Source organism: Mixophyes fleayi, unplaced genomic scaffold (genome assembly GCF_038048845.1).
Source record: "Mixophyes fleayi isolate aMixFle1 unplaced genomic scaffold, aMixFle1.hap1 Scaffold_46, whole genome shotgun sequence".
Taxonomy (NCBI): Eukaryota; Metazoa; Chordata; class Amphibia; order Anura; family Limnodynastidae; genus Mixophyes; species Mixophyes fleayi.
Genome location: NW_027448146.1, coordinates 332,790 through 350,676, shown reverse-complemented (window position 1 = coordinate 350,676; position 17,887 = coordinate 332,790). Strand labels below are relative to the sequence as shown.

The following is a 17,887-nucleotide window of genomic DNA, read 5'->3' as shown; positions in this document are numbered from 1 at the left end:
AAAGGGGTGGAGAGAGGCACAGTAAGGAATAAGGGGGATGAGAGGCACAGTAAGGAATAAGGGGAGGAGAGAGGCACAGTAAGTAAAAAGTGCTGGAGAGAGGCACAATAGTGGGGACTATTAATTTAAGATGGGGTGGTTTGGGGGTGAGTTTAGGGAGAATGAGGTCTCTATTAAATGTGCCTATGAATTGTTTAATGGCAGTGACAGGTTCGGGATATTTCTAAAATGTAAATACTATATATTTATTGCTGGGGCTGTTTGTATGGAGGGAAATAGTATTCATATTTAATAAATAAACCTATTATTTTAATGTTGGGGCTGGAGGAAGGCCTAATTATTAATGGTGGGTGGTACTGATTTAACGCCAGGGCTGGCTGTAATTTTCTAAATGTACCCATTTTTTTTTTCAAATAGGTCCTCCAACATTCCAGGATCCAGACAAGCCGCAACTAAAGAAACCTGCAGCACAGGTGGTGAAAGTGAGAAGAACAGGTAGGAGAGAGCAGCAGAGTTTGTGAAATGTTGTGATTCTAGTAGGACAATCCTAATTTTTGGTGATCGTTCAATGGTGTACACAACAATGCAGATTTTTTTGTCTGTAGGAGGGTGCATCAACACACCCATTAGCAATATTGAATAAATATTGAATAAAATTGTAGTAATTATATATATATATATATATATATATATATATATATATATATATACATATTTATGTGATCTAATTAAAGCTTCAATATAATAAATTATATATATATATATATATATATATATATATATATATATATATACACACATACACACACACGAGAGAGAGAGACATGTATAGTCAAAATTGGGGTTATGTTATCAATGTTTATTTTTTATGTTAGTTTTAATGTGCGGTATCATTGCTAGTTTTAATGTGCATTATCAATGGTATTTTTAATATGTGGTATCATTGCTAGTTTTAGTGTACGTTATCAATGGTATTTTTAATGTGCGGTATCATTGCTAGTTTTAATGTGTGGTGTCAATACCAATTTTAATGTGGTGTTTTGATGATTGTTTTAATGTACAGTATTTTAGTTTGTGGAAGCAATGATTTTTCTTATGCAGACAACCTAGGCGAGCCCTGTGGGAGAGCTGTAAGTGTCATACTGCGGGCTGTAGGTGATGTAATGCAGGATGTGTCACTATGCCCTTAATTTTAGATCTTAGGGCCCCTCCAAAGCCTTAATCCATCTCTGCTGATAACAGTAAGATAAAGTCTCAAATATATTTGTTTGATGCACGCTGACACACTCTATACTGAGAATACAGTATTATATTGTCCCCAAACACACTTATAGGTCACTGAGACCCACAATACTAAGCAAAAGTACTTGTAGTCATCTAAACGTGAAAACAAAGTACCAATCACACTGTAATAACAAGTGGTTGAGGCATAGAAACAGATATAAAACCTGAGTAACCAATCAATATAGGAAGAGAACATTAAGAGAAGCTGCAGTCGGAGGTGATCGCGGCCTGTCACTGGGCAAAATGTCAGAGTCCGTGAGGGAGAACCCGCCAAACCAACTGAGGAGGCGGATGCATTACTCCCCTCATCTATTTCTACCCAGAAACGGATGCCTCCTCTAAGGAAGATGCTTCTGTTTTTTATATGTAGGTGCTGTTAATATAATGGAATATGTTTAGCTGCTCTCTGCTGCTTTCCTCCTCATCCTGACCGTTAGTGACAGTTACTATTCAAAGTCGTCACGTCGCACAAACATATTTCTCCATCTCCGCTGCTGATAGGTTCCACTCTGAGGAACTGCTCGTTGTCAGGGGAATGACGACCAGCTGAGAGGAGCGGCTCACAGCATCACTCTCATGAGCCGCAGAGAGCAAGTAAAAAATACCCCCACCACACTAGTTACCCAGCAGCTGCCGTCGCATTAGGGTGAGGGAAGCCCAGAGGCTGCACACCACCTGCATGGGCCCAGAGTGAAGGCAGGCGCAAGGCTATTCACTCTTGTGGGTAAAAATTAAGGATCTCTGCAATGCTAAATAAAAATGTCAAAAAATATCCAAAACAATTTAAATGGACAAGAGCCCCCCTCCACCCCCCCAAATTGCCCTAACTCCTGAGCACTTTATCTAAAACAGAGTCTTAGTCATAGTAGGGGAGGAGCTCATGTTCAAAACAGTTATGTATCAATTGCTACACTCCTGTAGCACCTACTATAACCCAATATCTCACAGTGTAATCCAATGTCAGGAAAGAGATGTCCACTATGATGCTTTTTAAATTATCCGAGGAATGAAGTTGCTGTCCCAAAAACCTAATTTTTTATACTGTAAACACAGCTGAATAAATTTGCATATCCCTATATGGAGCAGTGTCCTGCATTGTATCCAAAGTTTGTTTTGATGTATACTAACACAATGTATATGCAATATCCAAACAGCAGAACCAGTTTTCTCATTTTTAGAGGGGACACAGATTCAGAACACTTTTCTTTTAAAATAGTTTATTTACAAGTTCCTTAACAAAAGTACACTTCTGGTTACACTGGAAGAATTGTCTAGAAATTTTACATTTCATATTCAAAATGATAACCATTTATCCTATATACACGAGTCTTGTCACCGTTTATTGCAACCTGCCCCGCTAAGTACTGCTGACCACAGAGGCACTGCTATGGATATTATTTTGCAGACTTGTATTCATAGTAGTTTTATGAAATAAACTTCCAGAAATGGAACTATTATACAATTTTGTAGTTGCTGTCCATTTTAAAAGAGGCAAGATTTAAAAAAAAAAAAAGGAAGAAAGGAGGCAAGCAACTAAAGAACCAAGGGAAAGTAGTGCATGCTGGGTAGACAAACTATCACGCATGACAGACTATGGTACGACAACAACAAGGCTGTTAATGTCTCTAAATGGACGGAAGTTGCAGCTACAGTACAAAGCCAGTCTTTAAATTTATTTGCTATTCCTAGAAAACGGTTTCCTAATCAGTGACCATTATGCATGTGTATCTGATATATCTAAATGTGCATTTGAACTCTGCATGGTTAATTTAGTTTATAATGGGATGAAAGCTGAATAAAAACAGCCTTTCTCAAACAAAACTCACGTTAAAGCTTGCACCAGTATCACCTTTAAATAATACTAATAAAAAAGGTTCTATACTGCAGGCTCTATATTTATAATACTGCTGTAAAAAAAAGTTGCATTTTAATCTATACAATAAAACAGGCAAAAGTTGAGCCTGGAGCTCACGGTGTCTAAATACAAATATATTTATATAAATACAAGATGTGTAAGTAGAAATACATTAAAGTATAAGCATGGTTTATTTAAATAAACACTAAGGCAGCCAGTATATGCAAATTAATTACATAGAAAAGTATATTAGAAAAAAATCAAGAACATGTTATGACATACAATAAGCGGTATAATATAATTTATAATAATGTCTTATTGTTAAGAAAATTATAACATGAAAATGTAAACAAAAGCTCCTTCGTAGTTAAACAGTCATATGCACAAAAAGAACTAATTACAAATTGTAATCAATTATACAATAAAAAGTGTAAAACAGAATTCGATAAGTTCTATTTATGTACTCATTCAGTTCATTCTTGGCTGCCATTCTGGTATGTATAAGTGGTTAAATGTACACTCCTTGTTTACAAGCTTGTAGGCAGCCTTGGCTATAACCACTGAGGGCCTCATGCAGGAAATGCTATTATCATTCACCAAATACAATCAACATAATGGATGCCATTTTTCTGTTTTAAATTTACAAATACCCAACTCTTGCATGTGAGAAGATTCAATGACATTAATGCCTATTTTTGCCAGCTAGAATGTAGCTCGTGTGTGGTAGGTAGTCTGATGCTTATGGATGCGTGATTAGTTATTAAAAGACAAAAATTAAATGCACAATAACTGTAAATGAAGCTGTGAGAACAGTACAGAGTGTTTAAAATAGAAGCTTTTAAGGGAAAAGCAAACATATATATGTTAGACCACTGCCCCTAAAGTTGGTTAGTCTGCAGGTTAGGCCATCCGACCATAATTTTCATGCAAAATCTGACTGCAAAACCATGCCGCGATCATGCAATCACATCACTGCAAATAAATAGCAAGGAGAATATATTAATGGTATGCAAACATACATAAATCTAATATTCTCAATCTAAAACCTCCTGCATACATTTCTCTTTAAGATAATTTACTATGATGCATATTTGTGACCTAAAAGACTATTTCAACCCAAAACTGAAAATTCAGTATTGGGTGGAGTTCCATAAATTATACATTTTCACAAATTACTACTTAATCTAGGTCCAAATGATCCAGCAAGTCCCTTATGTTCTGGCAATGTTATCATTACTCCTTCCAAGGCAGCCTATTTTCATAAAGGCACAGTGTTATTACAACAACATACTACCAGCAGGCGTGAGAGGAACATCATCAGACTGCCGGATCTCATGGAAGTAATATTCTGTGATAATGTAGGTAATGGCACTGCACACAAAACTAACATTTTCAGCCTTGGGTTGAGTTATCATTTAAATAGGAGCATCAGCAGCTAAAAGAATATACAATAGACAACGGATACTTGGTAAACATTTACAGCCATAACTATGTGCATAGCATCTTCTTTCAGCCAGTTGCCAAAAGCCACCTGTTGATTAGTAGGCAACACAATCAATAGGAAATATTTTTTATTACTACTTGCATGTGTAGATCATTTAAACTGGCACCACAATACTATGTAAATTAAGTCAATCACACAGCTTGCTGTGTCAAACATAAGCCTTGCATCCATTCATGTGTTTTATTAGCGGTTTTCACGCCAGTTAGAAGCATGTAAATAGATATGACACTAGAAAACATTGGTTGTAGGTTCACCATATTCACTAACTCTGTTACTAACTTTTGCTAGCATTGTCGTAGCGGTAAGGTTTTTCGAATACTACTGGCTCTACCCCTATGCGTTTGGCTATTGTTAAAAAGACACAACTGCAATGCAAGTGTGTACCTGGCCTTATGCAAAAAGTTTATTACCAAGTCAAAGAAGGACAAACTTATAAAACATTTCAGGATCATGTTTGTAGATGTTTTTAATTATAGGTGTAGTGATATAATGATCACCATTATTGTTTATATTACATTACATAATTATATAAAATATACAAGTTACCCCTGCATATACTTGTATAAAGAGTAAATAATGTAAATGCTTAAAATCAGTGATCATTAGGAAAATGTGATTATTATGAGGAATAATGCACTCCCTACTATAAATGACTGCAGATATTACAAGTGACCTGTATTTAAGCACTTTGCCTACAGTCTCATACAGAACTCCGATTTTTAATATACTGTAACATTTTGGATAAAAGATCTAATATGTGTATTTGGATAAAAAAAAATATATACGGTTTGAGGAAAAATATCTAAATCTATCTGCATGTAAACCTGTTGCACAATGGTGTATGTGTATTTGCGCTATATCACCATCGGCAAGAAAAATGGGATATACACTAAAATGATTTGTTGACTGAAGTTTGATACACTGCCCAACGTAAGGTTACCAGCCCAGGTTACATGCACAATAGCATTTAACAGGGTTAATAATATTTAACTTCCGGCATGTGAATAATGCATATAAATGTATTACAATAGTGGTGTTTAAATATGTAACGGTCGTCATTATTCTAACATCTTACCCTACGGTTGCGCTTTAAAATCTTTTGTCTGATTATAAATTATATTTATATAGGAGTGTTACATATAGAAGTAAAGTGATTAAGTCATAACTTTGATATTGAGATGCCAGTTTAAATTATTTAGTTCTTCAAAACAGTCAGACCACAAAGTGCCAATACCATAAAACAGGGTATTTTACTGACAAATCTGACCTTCATTTTGACCAATGCAAGGCATGTAACCCTTGGTGCAGAAATGTTAACCGTATTATCAGTATTAATTTCATTATTACTTTGTGAAGACTTGAAAGTACTAAAATTAGGAATACATTTTTCTTCTGCAATTATTCTAACTTTCATGTCAGTCTAATAATATCTAATGAAGATCTAGTTATCAAAATATGAATCCTATAATGCATTAATCAATAACATTAGTTGATTAGTTATGTTGTTAGTAAAGTCTTCCTGTTAGGCTAATTAAAGTCCCCTCCCCCCATAAAGTTTTCACCATCAGTTGTAACACACATACAAACCACTTGTACATCCTTAAAAGGGAGTGTTTACCCCCCCCTTTAGTAAACAATGGGAGGATATCTACTAAAAAGTCCCTGCATGACAAATATACCATCCTTCAGGCATTAATATATTCAAGGTATGCCAACACCAGATTGGGACAGGTAGCTTGGTCACGGAAGATGGCTTCCTCTATTTTGGAGCATCGCCGTGTAAGGATACCATGTTCATGACGTTAAATCTTAAGAATGCGAAATCATGGGGGCAGGCGTATGTTTTTGTTCAATAAAAAAAAACAAAAACCAAAAGTGGTCACCCCCCTTAATAGTCTTTATCAACAAAAGAGACAGGCAGAGAAAAAACCAGTTACAACACAAAGAAAGAATTGCACATAATCTAATCTCAACCAACACACTAGACACTGGGAGCAGATGCTTTTACTGGATAGTCAAAAATGATTTTCAATTACATTATAATTTTAGCAAGTGAATAAAAAAGGTTTCACTGACACTGAAGGTACCATTATTTTCTTGCTTTACTAGATAGTGCCCAGTGAACCATGTTCATGGAGGAAAGATCATTTTACTGAAAGCATTATGCTCTCTCATGGGCATACTTTCTCCAGTCTGTAAAGCGGTGTAAAGTAGCCAGCACGCTAGTCTGATATGCTCGCTCCTGGCCCAGCTTCCTCCATACTCCACTGACCCCATGGGCGGAATGAAGCCTGCCCAGAAGAGAGCATAACACCAAGAGTAAAATTATATCTCCTGTGTCAACAATGCTCCAGGTAAGGCAATTTTTTTCCCCGTTTACTATGTAATGCCAAGATACTATGTAGTAAAGCAAAAAATAAAATAACACTACATGACCTGTGATACGTCTGCTTTAAAAGATCACTAGACCCAAGTACAAGTGGATCTGATATTACAATAACCCAAATGAATGAACCAAAGAACCTATCATTAATTTTGTTAGCTAACTGATTGGACTCAATCACGTTTCAAATAGCTTCCTGCAGTTCCCTTCAATAGACTGTCACAAATGAAGTCTGATGTGTACAGGAAAAAAAAAAAGTGTTTCTACAGCACTAATTACTTCATATATGTTCAGTTCCGACAAGTTCCTGGAATGTTTGAAGACAGTGTATGTGTTTAGATGCTTCTAGCAGTTGTTTCATATAATTAATTATATTTTAGGCTTATTTGACTCTTTAATATGAGTAGCTGAATTTTAAAATATTTGGTTTCTCAAGCTGAATTTAAATAATTTTATAATGTTCTATTATGATACTTAATTATCAGAGGCAGGGGCTGGTGGACATCTAACCCACAGGCAAGTCCCATAGTGGGCATTTTTTCCATTAAATTGTGCCCAATAGGCTGCTGAGCAAAGTCTCGCCCCCGAGGCTAAAATTTGCCAGTCAGCCTGATAAGAGGGGACTTGGCCTGGCTTTGAATGTGTTTTTTTTTATATTCAGCATTTGTTTCCTCTCAGCAAAAAATGTAAATCCTCCCATACAACTGGGCTAATCTTGACACAAACATGGAAGCTTTACATCAGGCCTGTCTAACCTGCGGCCCTCCAGATGTTGTGAAACTACAAGTCCCAGCATGCCCTTCCAGCCATCAACAGCTTGTCTACTGGCAAAGCATGCTGGGGCTTGTAGTTTCACAACACCTGGAGGGCTGCAGGTTGGACCGGCCTGCTTTACATAAAAACAATAAGACATCTACCATGTAGAACACTACAACCATCATCTAGCCAAATATGGGATTTTGCTCTGCATTAACTTTCAAATGACAATACTTTAATTTCGCTCTGCAACAAAATAATTAATATTTATAAAAGTATTTACAATTGAAAATCCCATGAATGGTTTTGGCATGCATTCTAACATTTCAAAGTGAACAGCGACTTTCAAAAACCTTTTAAATGTGGTGTGTTGGCTTAAAAATAGCTATTACAGCCTGCTACAATCTAGCAATTTTTCAGTTAACAGTACTGCACCCATGTTACGGTATTATTCATGAAGATTTCTACAGTGATGTCCCAAGGAAGAGACTGCGACTGCTATTTCACAAATTAATGTTTTGTATAATGAAAATGACAAATGGTTCCAAAGCTGCATAAATGCAATAGGAATAATTTAAAAAGAATTAAAGCTTACATGATAATTGACATATGCCTCTGCTTTGTGCATGCTTCAATGAAAAATAGTAATCTAGTTACATTATCGCTCTATTGTACCAAAGTGTACCCATCATCTACTCACAATGGAGGCAACTATTTTTCAGACTGAACCACTATGGACGCATCCAATAAACTGGCTAGGAACTAGTCATTTTGAATTGGATCCTAAATGTAGATGACCATAATAGCTCTATCCATTGTGTGCAGAAGACTGGAAAACGATAATACCTTATTTCCTGCTTTTAGATGGCTCAAGTTGTAGTCATGTGTCAAAATGTTTGCATTACATTTCGATTCTAAACAATTCATTGCCCTCCGAGTTATTTCAATGTAGCCCAAATTCACAATTAAAAACTAAAACACTGAACATACATGTTTAAAACAATTTAAAGTGCTACCTTATTATTTATATAATATTACTAAAGTCAACTAATTAAATAGAAATTGAGTTTAAATAATAATTATAATGGCACAAATTACATTCACTTCTTGTGAAATTTTAAAAAGGAAAAGTTTTAAAAATGCCTCCTGTCGTAATAAAATCTGCAAATTTATTCCCTTATTTTTCCACATTTTTGGAGAGCAGTCATATAAACGATTGCAAATATTTCATTCTTATTTGCAGCTCACAAAAATAGTTTTGGTTTTGACCTAGGAGGATACACTTACTCTACCCCTGGTGGTGGTTTGGCGTGCTGCAAGAAGTGGTAAATATATGTAGTCAGACAGCACAGAGCATTCCAGTAAGTTGCCTAGCCTATCGCAGCACGTAAATGGTTTATATACATATTCCTGAAAATCCAGTTTAACATTCTGTGCATACAAAGGGCTTTTCTGGAGTCAGTTTAACCAACCTCTGTTGAATAACATAAAAGTAAATACCACAATGAAATGTGACCACACACTTGCATATATGTACATTTGGAGGGCTTGTGCAAAATGAACAAGTGATTTTAAGACATCATGTACCAACAATCACAATGTATGATGGCATGACTGTACTTAAATACTGCCTGGACGTATGGTGGTGGACACCCTGTGCTCTGTTCGTCCTCATCAAACAACACAACATGCCCTACTCTTCCATAGTTGAAGGCACATTACATGCCCCCCAGACTGTGAAAGTCCTTGGCGTACTGTGTCTGACAGTGTTGTGGCACCTGGCTGCGCTGTAATATTCCTCCCTAAATTAAGTCAGGAAGTTAATGAATTAACAGTAATTGTCCCGATAGCACTGTGGTGTTTGCTCATTAAAGCACACATAGCGAATACATTTCATCTCCACCTAGATAAGATAAGACTGCCTGGACACATCATTCGTAAGACCACATAGAAAGATAAATCAAAGATTTGTGTTTCTTATTTTAAATCAATGTTTTGCTTAAGAAACATTTCCGATGTTCTGACCTCGGAACAAAAAACAAAAATAAACAAAAAAAAACCAACAACTTTACACCTCATTTTGAAGTGTAGAACTTTTTGGCACTTTCAATGTAACTCAAAATGGCCAAATATAGACAATATCTATAAATTGAACAAGAGGGTTTTATAAAGAGAAGAACCAAATTAAAAGCACAATGGTGACATTTCCTGAAATGTAGTTATATGCAGCCCAAGTTTATGGTGCAGATTTTCCAGCATAAGGTTCTTCTACCTCGCTGTAGCTGGTTGGACGTGCCCTGGGTAAGACCTTCTTGAACTTGTGGCTTGTCTTTGTCTTGCAAGGAACGACTGTCCTGAGCCTGTGTTTGCTAGTCTGTCTTCTGCAGCTTTTTTATGCAAGTTCATGCCCTGAAGATAAGAAAATACCAGAAAGAAAGATTTATTTTAATGAGCACTTGACATCAGCCCCGGCATCATAGTACTTTTTGCCAAGTCAGTTGGAGCCCGTTTCATATAGCTACTAAACTGGTTTTCATACTACACATTACCTTGCATTCAGCATTGTAGTGCCATCCCCGTAATGAATGATATGCTGATGGACGAGCAGAACATGTTTTTACCTCACTTCCCGAAAGTGCACCAACCCGCTTGTGTAACATCAGTAACAGGGCCATACAGGTTGACAGATGAGATCAGTTACCCATAGGTTCTTTCAACATTTTTCCCATGAATAACGTTGGTTTACATACATTAATGAAAATACCACATTCTGTACTTTTTCTGACTGTTTTTATTATGTAGTTCACACTTTTTTCCTTATCTCACCCAGCTCCTATTGACTTTATACTATTTTGCTCAATGGGTGCTAAATATACTAATGAGTAAGTAAAGTTACTTATAGAACACAATATATAAACACAATATATTAACACCTATGTATTACGCTAAGCTAAATGATAAACAATGAATAATGTGTTTATGCTTCAGTCAAAATGTGCAGTGCATTATTTTCTCTCATCATCCTACACTCCCCTTGGCCTTCACAGCACTGTTCTCTCTTGGTCCTCACAGGGGTGGATCTAGACTTTTTATGTACAGGGGCAGGGGTGGTTTAGCAGAGTCCCCCATCCCCTCCCTAATTTGTTAGTTTATAGGATTCTGTACTGTCTATATGTTATGCTGAACATCGAAAAATTGAGCTGCTTACTTTAGTGGTACAGTAAAACATATTTCTATTCAAATAACCTAGCGGAGACAGGGTGGTTTAATTACACATACATCTTTTTCTTGACGACAGGTTCACATTAATGCAAAATAATTCACTAATGTTTAAAACCTTTCAAAATATAAACAAACAGGCAGTATTGTTGAACACAAGATGGTGCTTTTTTTTTACAAGCTGTTGGCACGTATATGTTGTACTTCATCCAATCCAGTGTATGCAACCTGAAGGGATGTACTCTGTCCTATTAGTTTGATATGTGATTCCTAATTTCTGAAGTTCAGCTGCTTACTTAATACTATCATCACCTAAAGGTCCACCATTGCAGTTGGTGGCAGTACATGACAGGCTCCTCTGCTAATGAAAGGATCAAGATATTACAGAAATCACATGACATCCTACACTCTGATTGGTGGATAACTCCAGCTATCCACCATCAGAGTGTGAAGACTCTCCACTGAATGAATAGTTAGCGGCATCCACCTTTCAGTGTGCTAATGGGTGTGCATGGTTGTGTCTGGCAGCTGAGAAGCAGGCGAAGGTCTGCCCATTTCATGCTGGAACCTTTGGCACGTCTATGTAGTGTGCGCTCACAGGCAGCTAGAAAACCCTGCGGGTGTGGGGGCCACAGTGCTGTAATCGTGTCACCTCGCCCCCTCCCACACTTACCACTAGACCTCCCCTTTGGTTGCATTTTTTAGGGGGGGTTAAATGATGAAAGGATCTATTTTACAAGCATAACTCCTGACCCATCTACAAGTATTTAATAGGTTACACGTGGCCCCCACTGCATTGTCAGGTTACTATTTCAGCAGTTTGCACTGAGCGGTGCAAATAGCTCTTTGTGTTACTCTGTTGAAACCGGACGACGTGCGGTTTGTAGCAGAAGTAAGGGCTGGCTGCAGACAGAAACTGCATATGTGTAGCTCATTGAGTATAGAGACACAGAAGTAAAGGAAAGTGCAATCTTAGAGAGAGTATGTAGCAAACAACTACAAGTAGAATAGGAGTTCTATTTGTACATTGAAATCCCAACAATCCCCAGTAAAAATAGACTTATCCTTTACATTTTTACAGCCCACTATTTTGATGATTCTTACCATATTATACCAAGCAGAAACAATCAGCTTTTCTTCTTGATCTCTCTGTGTCTTTGTTTTCTCAAATTCTTTCTAAAATAGAAATACATCAGAAAAGTTAATATAATATACACTGTATAGAATATATATTGCTTACTGCAACTGCTCCCAAAATGATATGATATGTTGCATCTGGCCTCTAGCTAAATAACACTGTTGAAATACTTACACGCAGAAAAGCAAGACCAAATAAAAAAATATAAAACTATAACTGTATTAATAATCATTCAGTTCTTTAATCTCTTTCACATGAACTTTACCCACTACTCTTAAATTCCTATGGCACATTGCTGATACTGTAATATTGTAAGAAATACAATTATGCCCTGACAAATAGGTTATAAATCAACAACATACAGGGCAAAAAAAGTTATTTTTTCACTTATAGTTGCATGCATTTTTTTCCTCAAAGCCACTGGGGGACACAGAGAATAATTGGTTAAAATCTGACTAAAAGACAGGACACTGATAGATCTGTTACTGCTGGGCAGGGTCAGCTGACACAGCAACTAGAAGAGACATTTGAAGGCTGACAAAAAACACTAAGCTTAATGGGGCTTTAAGCTCGCATGAAACTTGACCTAACCCAGCGAGAGACAGACTGGCTAGAAATCACTCTTACCCATACATGCCAACTTTCAAAACTTCTCACCCGGGAGATACCGGGGGAGAAGTCATGTGACAGGGGGTAGGAGGGGGCGTGGTCATAGCCCCGCCTCCACTATAAACTTCCGAAATTCACGGCATTGAATAGCGGGGCTTAATGACACGTTTAAGCCCCGCCCCCACCATTCATTGTCATGAATTTCGGCGAATCTGGGAGGTTTGCCTACTCTTCCAGGAGGACTCCCCAAAATTGGGGAGCCTCCTGGGAATTCCGGGAGAGTAGGAAAGTATGCCTTTACCTTTCCTCAGACCCTATTCCAGAAAGGACAAAAGGCAGTAACAGGGAGCTGTTCTTTCATGTGGATGAATAAATTCTAGACCACAGGTGTGGAGTTTGGATATAAAAAAAAAATGACAGTGGGCCCCGATTCATTAAGGAACTTAAGTAAGAAAACTTACTCAAATTATTTGCCTAAGTTTTCTGGACAAAACCATGTTGCAGTGCAAGGGGTGTAAATTAGTTATTACTGGCTGTTTTTTCATGTAGCACACAAATATCAACTTTAAATGTCAGTGGACAAATAAGCTATCAAGTATTTGTGTGCTACATGAAAAAACAGCCAGTATTTTCCTTATGTGCAAAATAATAAACTAATTTGCATCCCCTGCATGTAACATGGTTTTGTCCAGAAAACTTAGGCAAGAAAATTAGTAAGTTTCCTTACTTAAGTTCTTTAATGAATCTGGCCCAGTAGGAACAAACTTGGTTGACATAAAGGCTTGAAGCCACTTTTGGACAGTAGATTGATACAGTCTGGAGTACTGCCATATTCACATGAAAAATAACATTGAGGGGAACTAGAAGGATCCAGTGGAATCAGAACTGACAATCAGTAGAATTGGATTCACATTCTTAGCCTGCTAGAATGCTTTTTTTTTTTGTTCCATGGACAGATGTTTTAAGCATACAAAAGAAATCAAAACAAACAAAAAGGAAAGCAAACAATTTCAGTTTTTAGCTGAATGTTCTGTTTTTAGAAACATTTGTTTCCTGTTGCCTGACGAATATATCTATTGCCAGGTAGATGAATGCTGCCCTAACAAGACTGGCTCACTGTATATCTATATATCAATCTATATCAGCCCTGTGAAGTCATCCTGCAACTTGGACATAAACAAATTCCTTTACCTCCAAAACGTAGCAAAAGTTGACATTACGGCTGCAGAAAAGGGACCACAAATGACCAAACAAAAAAAAAAAAAAAAGGAGGGGGGGGGGGGGTTTCCTGCAAGTAACTACCCCACTTATCTGTACTCCCCCTAGCAACAGGCCAAAGAGGCAAAAAGACTAAAAATTACAGTTAGACTAATTCTGCCTGGATTAGCATAGGAGCATGGTTGCAAAAACAACCCCCCGAAACCTTTATAAACATATGCATAAACCATATATTTAAGGATTCCCGAGATTCTTTGTGATGGTACACAACCCCTACGTGATCAGAGTGTACACAGAGTCATATAAAAGTCTACAGTTTTGCAGGGACAGGAACCGCTAGTAATCCTAGAAGTTAAGATAAACAACAGCAAAGATGCCTGCAAAATGCTAAACAGCGATTTCCACGTTTTTAGTGAATGTTGAACCCTCTCTAGTTTCTCTGGAGTATGGGTATTTTAGTATGATCAGAACCTGTGCACTCAGTTGTATGTAAACTTGAATGAGAGTGCTGCTTGAATGGCAACAACAACACTAGGGGGCACATTCAATTAGCTTGGTGGTCAGTGATTACGCGCCCGCTGCGCTTTAATTAAAAAGTAATGCGGTACTGTATATTTCCCTTCACAACCCTATGTGGTGCGAAGAAAAATCCGCTTTATTGCGGTACCGCGTATTACTGTCACCAGCAGTTCTGGCGCGTCAGTCGCGGCACACCAAGCTAAGTGAATATGCCCCTAAGGGCAAAGTGTTCGGCATATGACTGATGAAAAAATAATTTTTTAAGAAAACATAAATATATAGCCATATAAAAGAAGAGTCATTTGAATATTTGATTTCTGCACAGCCAACATATTTAGCAGCTGTGAACAAACACATATTACAACCTTTGAGAAGCCAAAACACAGGGTTTACTAGTTAGTTGCAGATTTTATTATAACACAGGATGCAAAATCTTATAACCCATTCAGATGAGGAGATTTCCCATGAATTTTGTTTCTAAATGTAAATGAGGAACTAAAATTAAATACTTAATTGCCTTTGGTAATGTTTATCTGTAAGTCATAAAAAAGAAGATTTACACTGACACACTACACTCTATCGCAGAGAGCGAAATGCGTGTTCTGGGGTACATGTACAGTCAGGAAGATACACACAATTGTTTCTACAAAGAATTACACTGCGGTAGCAGAAAATAAAAGAACGGAGCCAATGTTAAAACAAATTTACTTCTGGTTTCATAGTTTACAACTGCATCCATCAATAAAAATTAAATGAAAAGATTGATCCAAAAGTCAGCAGATAACATGCAATGAAACACCCCGTGAAACAGGGTCAGATTTATATCTCTGGAGTCTGTGGCCACCCAGGAAAATGTTACTTATTTTGCTGCACCCCTCTGCCAGCAGCTAGTTTATCATCCATAAAATACACCACATGCTATGTTTTAGGAATTGGTAAAAATATAGTAGAAATAAATGGACTTCTATAGTTAAGATAACATAGGACATGACCAATATGGAAATGTAGATGGGGCCTCTATGATGGCCTGATGTTAACACAGGGCTGTGTATATGCAGGTGTGGTGCTGTAATCAGTGCGCATCTGACGGTTTCTGGTGTAGATTGGACTGTATGTTACAGCTATGATTACGGTGGCATGGGACTGCATAGGGTGTTCATTAGACTGTGAGGGAGTGTCATGGTGGCATGGGAATGTATACGGTAGGCTTGCTGATCTTGTGCTGGGTATCAGACTGTATGTTAGGGGAACGCAAGGGTACCACTTTTCTGAGTTTATTTTTTATTCCAGATGAAAAAAAATAAGTTGAGAAACCCACTGAACAGCTGAAGAGAAAGGCAACATGTCATTATATGAATACATTTTAAAATGATTACCTCTGTGTACAAGTGATAGTGTTAGACTCTCCTATTTTCCCTGGTGACACTCAAGCTTCATGAGAAAACACCTGGTACGTAAACACAGTCAGAGCTCCACCTTCCCCGCCCTGTGGTCTGCATGATACCAGATAATGTGTGGTGAGGAGTTCCACTAAGGGCTAAGTGACTGAACACTCGATTTAAAATTTGTAGAAAAAGTGTTCAGTAACATTTAGACTGAAGACGCAGCCACAGCTCAGTACTTAATATCATGAAGGGCCTTGCAGCAGAGAAGCTGCACTGCCGTACATTTAGAGATATCAGCATTAATTCACTCTGATCTCTCAGAGTGGAGTGCAGTAAGCAGGGCTTCTAAAGCCCACCCCTTCTTCATGATATGAAGTACAGTCCATGAATGACAGGCACATCAAGGTAGTGCATTGGAAATGACATGAATGCTGCAGCACTAGTGCTAATGTAGGGGACTACTCCTCAATGCTGCTTCAGCTTGGCATGAGCCTACCATGCATAAAGAGAAATCTGCTCCTGACTGGGCCATTACTAATATCCAACCATGATGTATGAGCTGTTGCTACCCAAAGTGAAACTCAAGGCAAACTGCATTCAATGTTATCTGGGTCACCCAAATATAAATAAGTAAGTTTCAGCTACTAAAGTGCTAAGAGCATCTACTGTATATCATCTCCCAGATCTCTATGGTCATTCTTATTGAGGTGTAATAATCCTATCACAATACACAAGGTGGCCTATTGGCAAGGAATATATGTGACATCATTGGGGGCAGAGCATGATATCACTGCTGTGTGGTCAGGTCCAAAAAAAACACCAAACAAACAAAAAGAAAAACAAAAAACACAAAACATGACAGAACAGGCAAGAAAGGTGGCAGACACAGTCCCCTTGCTCACAGCTTGCATAAACGGATAACCATGAAATTATGCTAGGCACAACTAAGACATTTCTGAGGTTACAGTACCTTTAAACTTACCTCTAAAGAATGGAACATTTTATCCCTTTCTTGTAGTTGATTTTTTAAGGCTTGTATCTCTGGTCCTGTTCCCTGGTTCTGTTTTGGATCCAAGGTGCGGATAACCTGTGGAAAAATACATTCTGGTCAAAAATCTTAGTTACAGTGTGTAGCCACCTGCAAGCCATGAGCCAACAAATACAATATAAAGTTTTACTCAGAACTTACACTTTTTGCCTTTTCTAGATATTTTTTGTAGCGTTCCTCCATTTGTTTCATGTCATCTTCTTTCTTTCTTAAAGCATCTTGTAATTCTTCAATTTTAATTGCTTTATTAAAACAAAACAATGAAATGGAGAACAATGTTATTAATCAGGACAGGCTTTACAACACAGTCAAGCAAAAAACACAGTAATGGACTTCTGTGGGGGGTGATTAACACATAACAAATATTGTTTATATATGATGATCACACCTCAGGACTATCTGTGCATGGTCCTAGGCTACCACTAACTACTTTAAAGCTGTATTTTTCTGTTAATTATTTTTTTAAAGAATGTTATAACAGGAACAAATAAATGCGTATGCACCTCTTCTCCTTTTTACAGTAACTTATAACTAATAATGCATAACAACTGAAACAATACAAAAGAAGTCAATTGCATAACCATCAGATAAACTAGTCTACATAGATGTTAAAGAACTGGAAACAGGAAAATTTAACCAGAGATGCAGACTCCATTCTGGAATATGTTGCAGTTTTATAAATTACATAAAAATAGTAGAAAAGAAATGCAGTAATACCATGATCAAACTGCCACCCCGACAATATCCCGGATTTTTGAACCCGGCATATTGCCGTATCACAGAGCATCCCAGCTCATCAGACCCCATTCACATTACACCTTGGACCCAGGAAATACCCGTTTTGACCCTGTTCATACTGAACCCGGGTCTGCCCTGGTAATAAGTGAGTCATCACAAGAGGAGCTTTGATTGGCTGACAAAGATCACTAATCCCCCCAATCAGCTTGTTTCTGAGACATGGGTTGAAAA

General features: G+C 37.5%; 1 protein-coding gene across 3 annotated transcripts in view; it reads right to left on the bottom strand.

The window, feature by feature from the left end:
* Positions 1–2,484: 2,484 nt before the first annotated feature.
* LOC142134216 (protein Hook homolog 3) overlaps positions 2,485–17,887 on the bottom strand; it is a 61,793-nt gene continuing 46,390 nt past the window's right edge. For 2 of the 3 annotated variants that reach the window (XM_075194538.1, XM_075194539.1), the window contains 5 exons: positions 17,060–17,160; positions 16,853–16,957; positions 12,106–12,177; positions 10,055–10,191; positions 2,485–4,111 (listed from right to left, as the gene is read on the bottom strand). In XM_075194538.1, coding sequence (XP_075050639.1) covers positions 4,096–4,111; positions 10,055–10,191; positions 12,106–12,177; positions 16,853–16,957; positions 17,060–17,160 — 431 coding nt within the window. In that variant the 3' untranslated portion in view covers positions 2,485–4,095. Of the gene's footprint in view, positions 4,112–10,050; positions 10,192–12,105; positions 12,178–16,852; positions 16,958–17,059; positions 17,161–17,887 lie in introns of those variants that run through there. The other variant, XM_075194540.1, reaches the window with a different exon arrangement.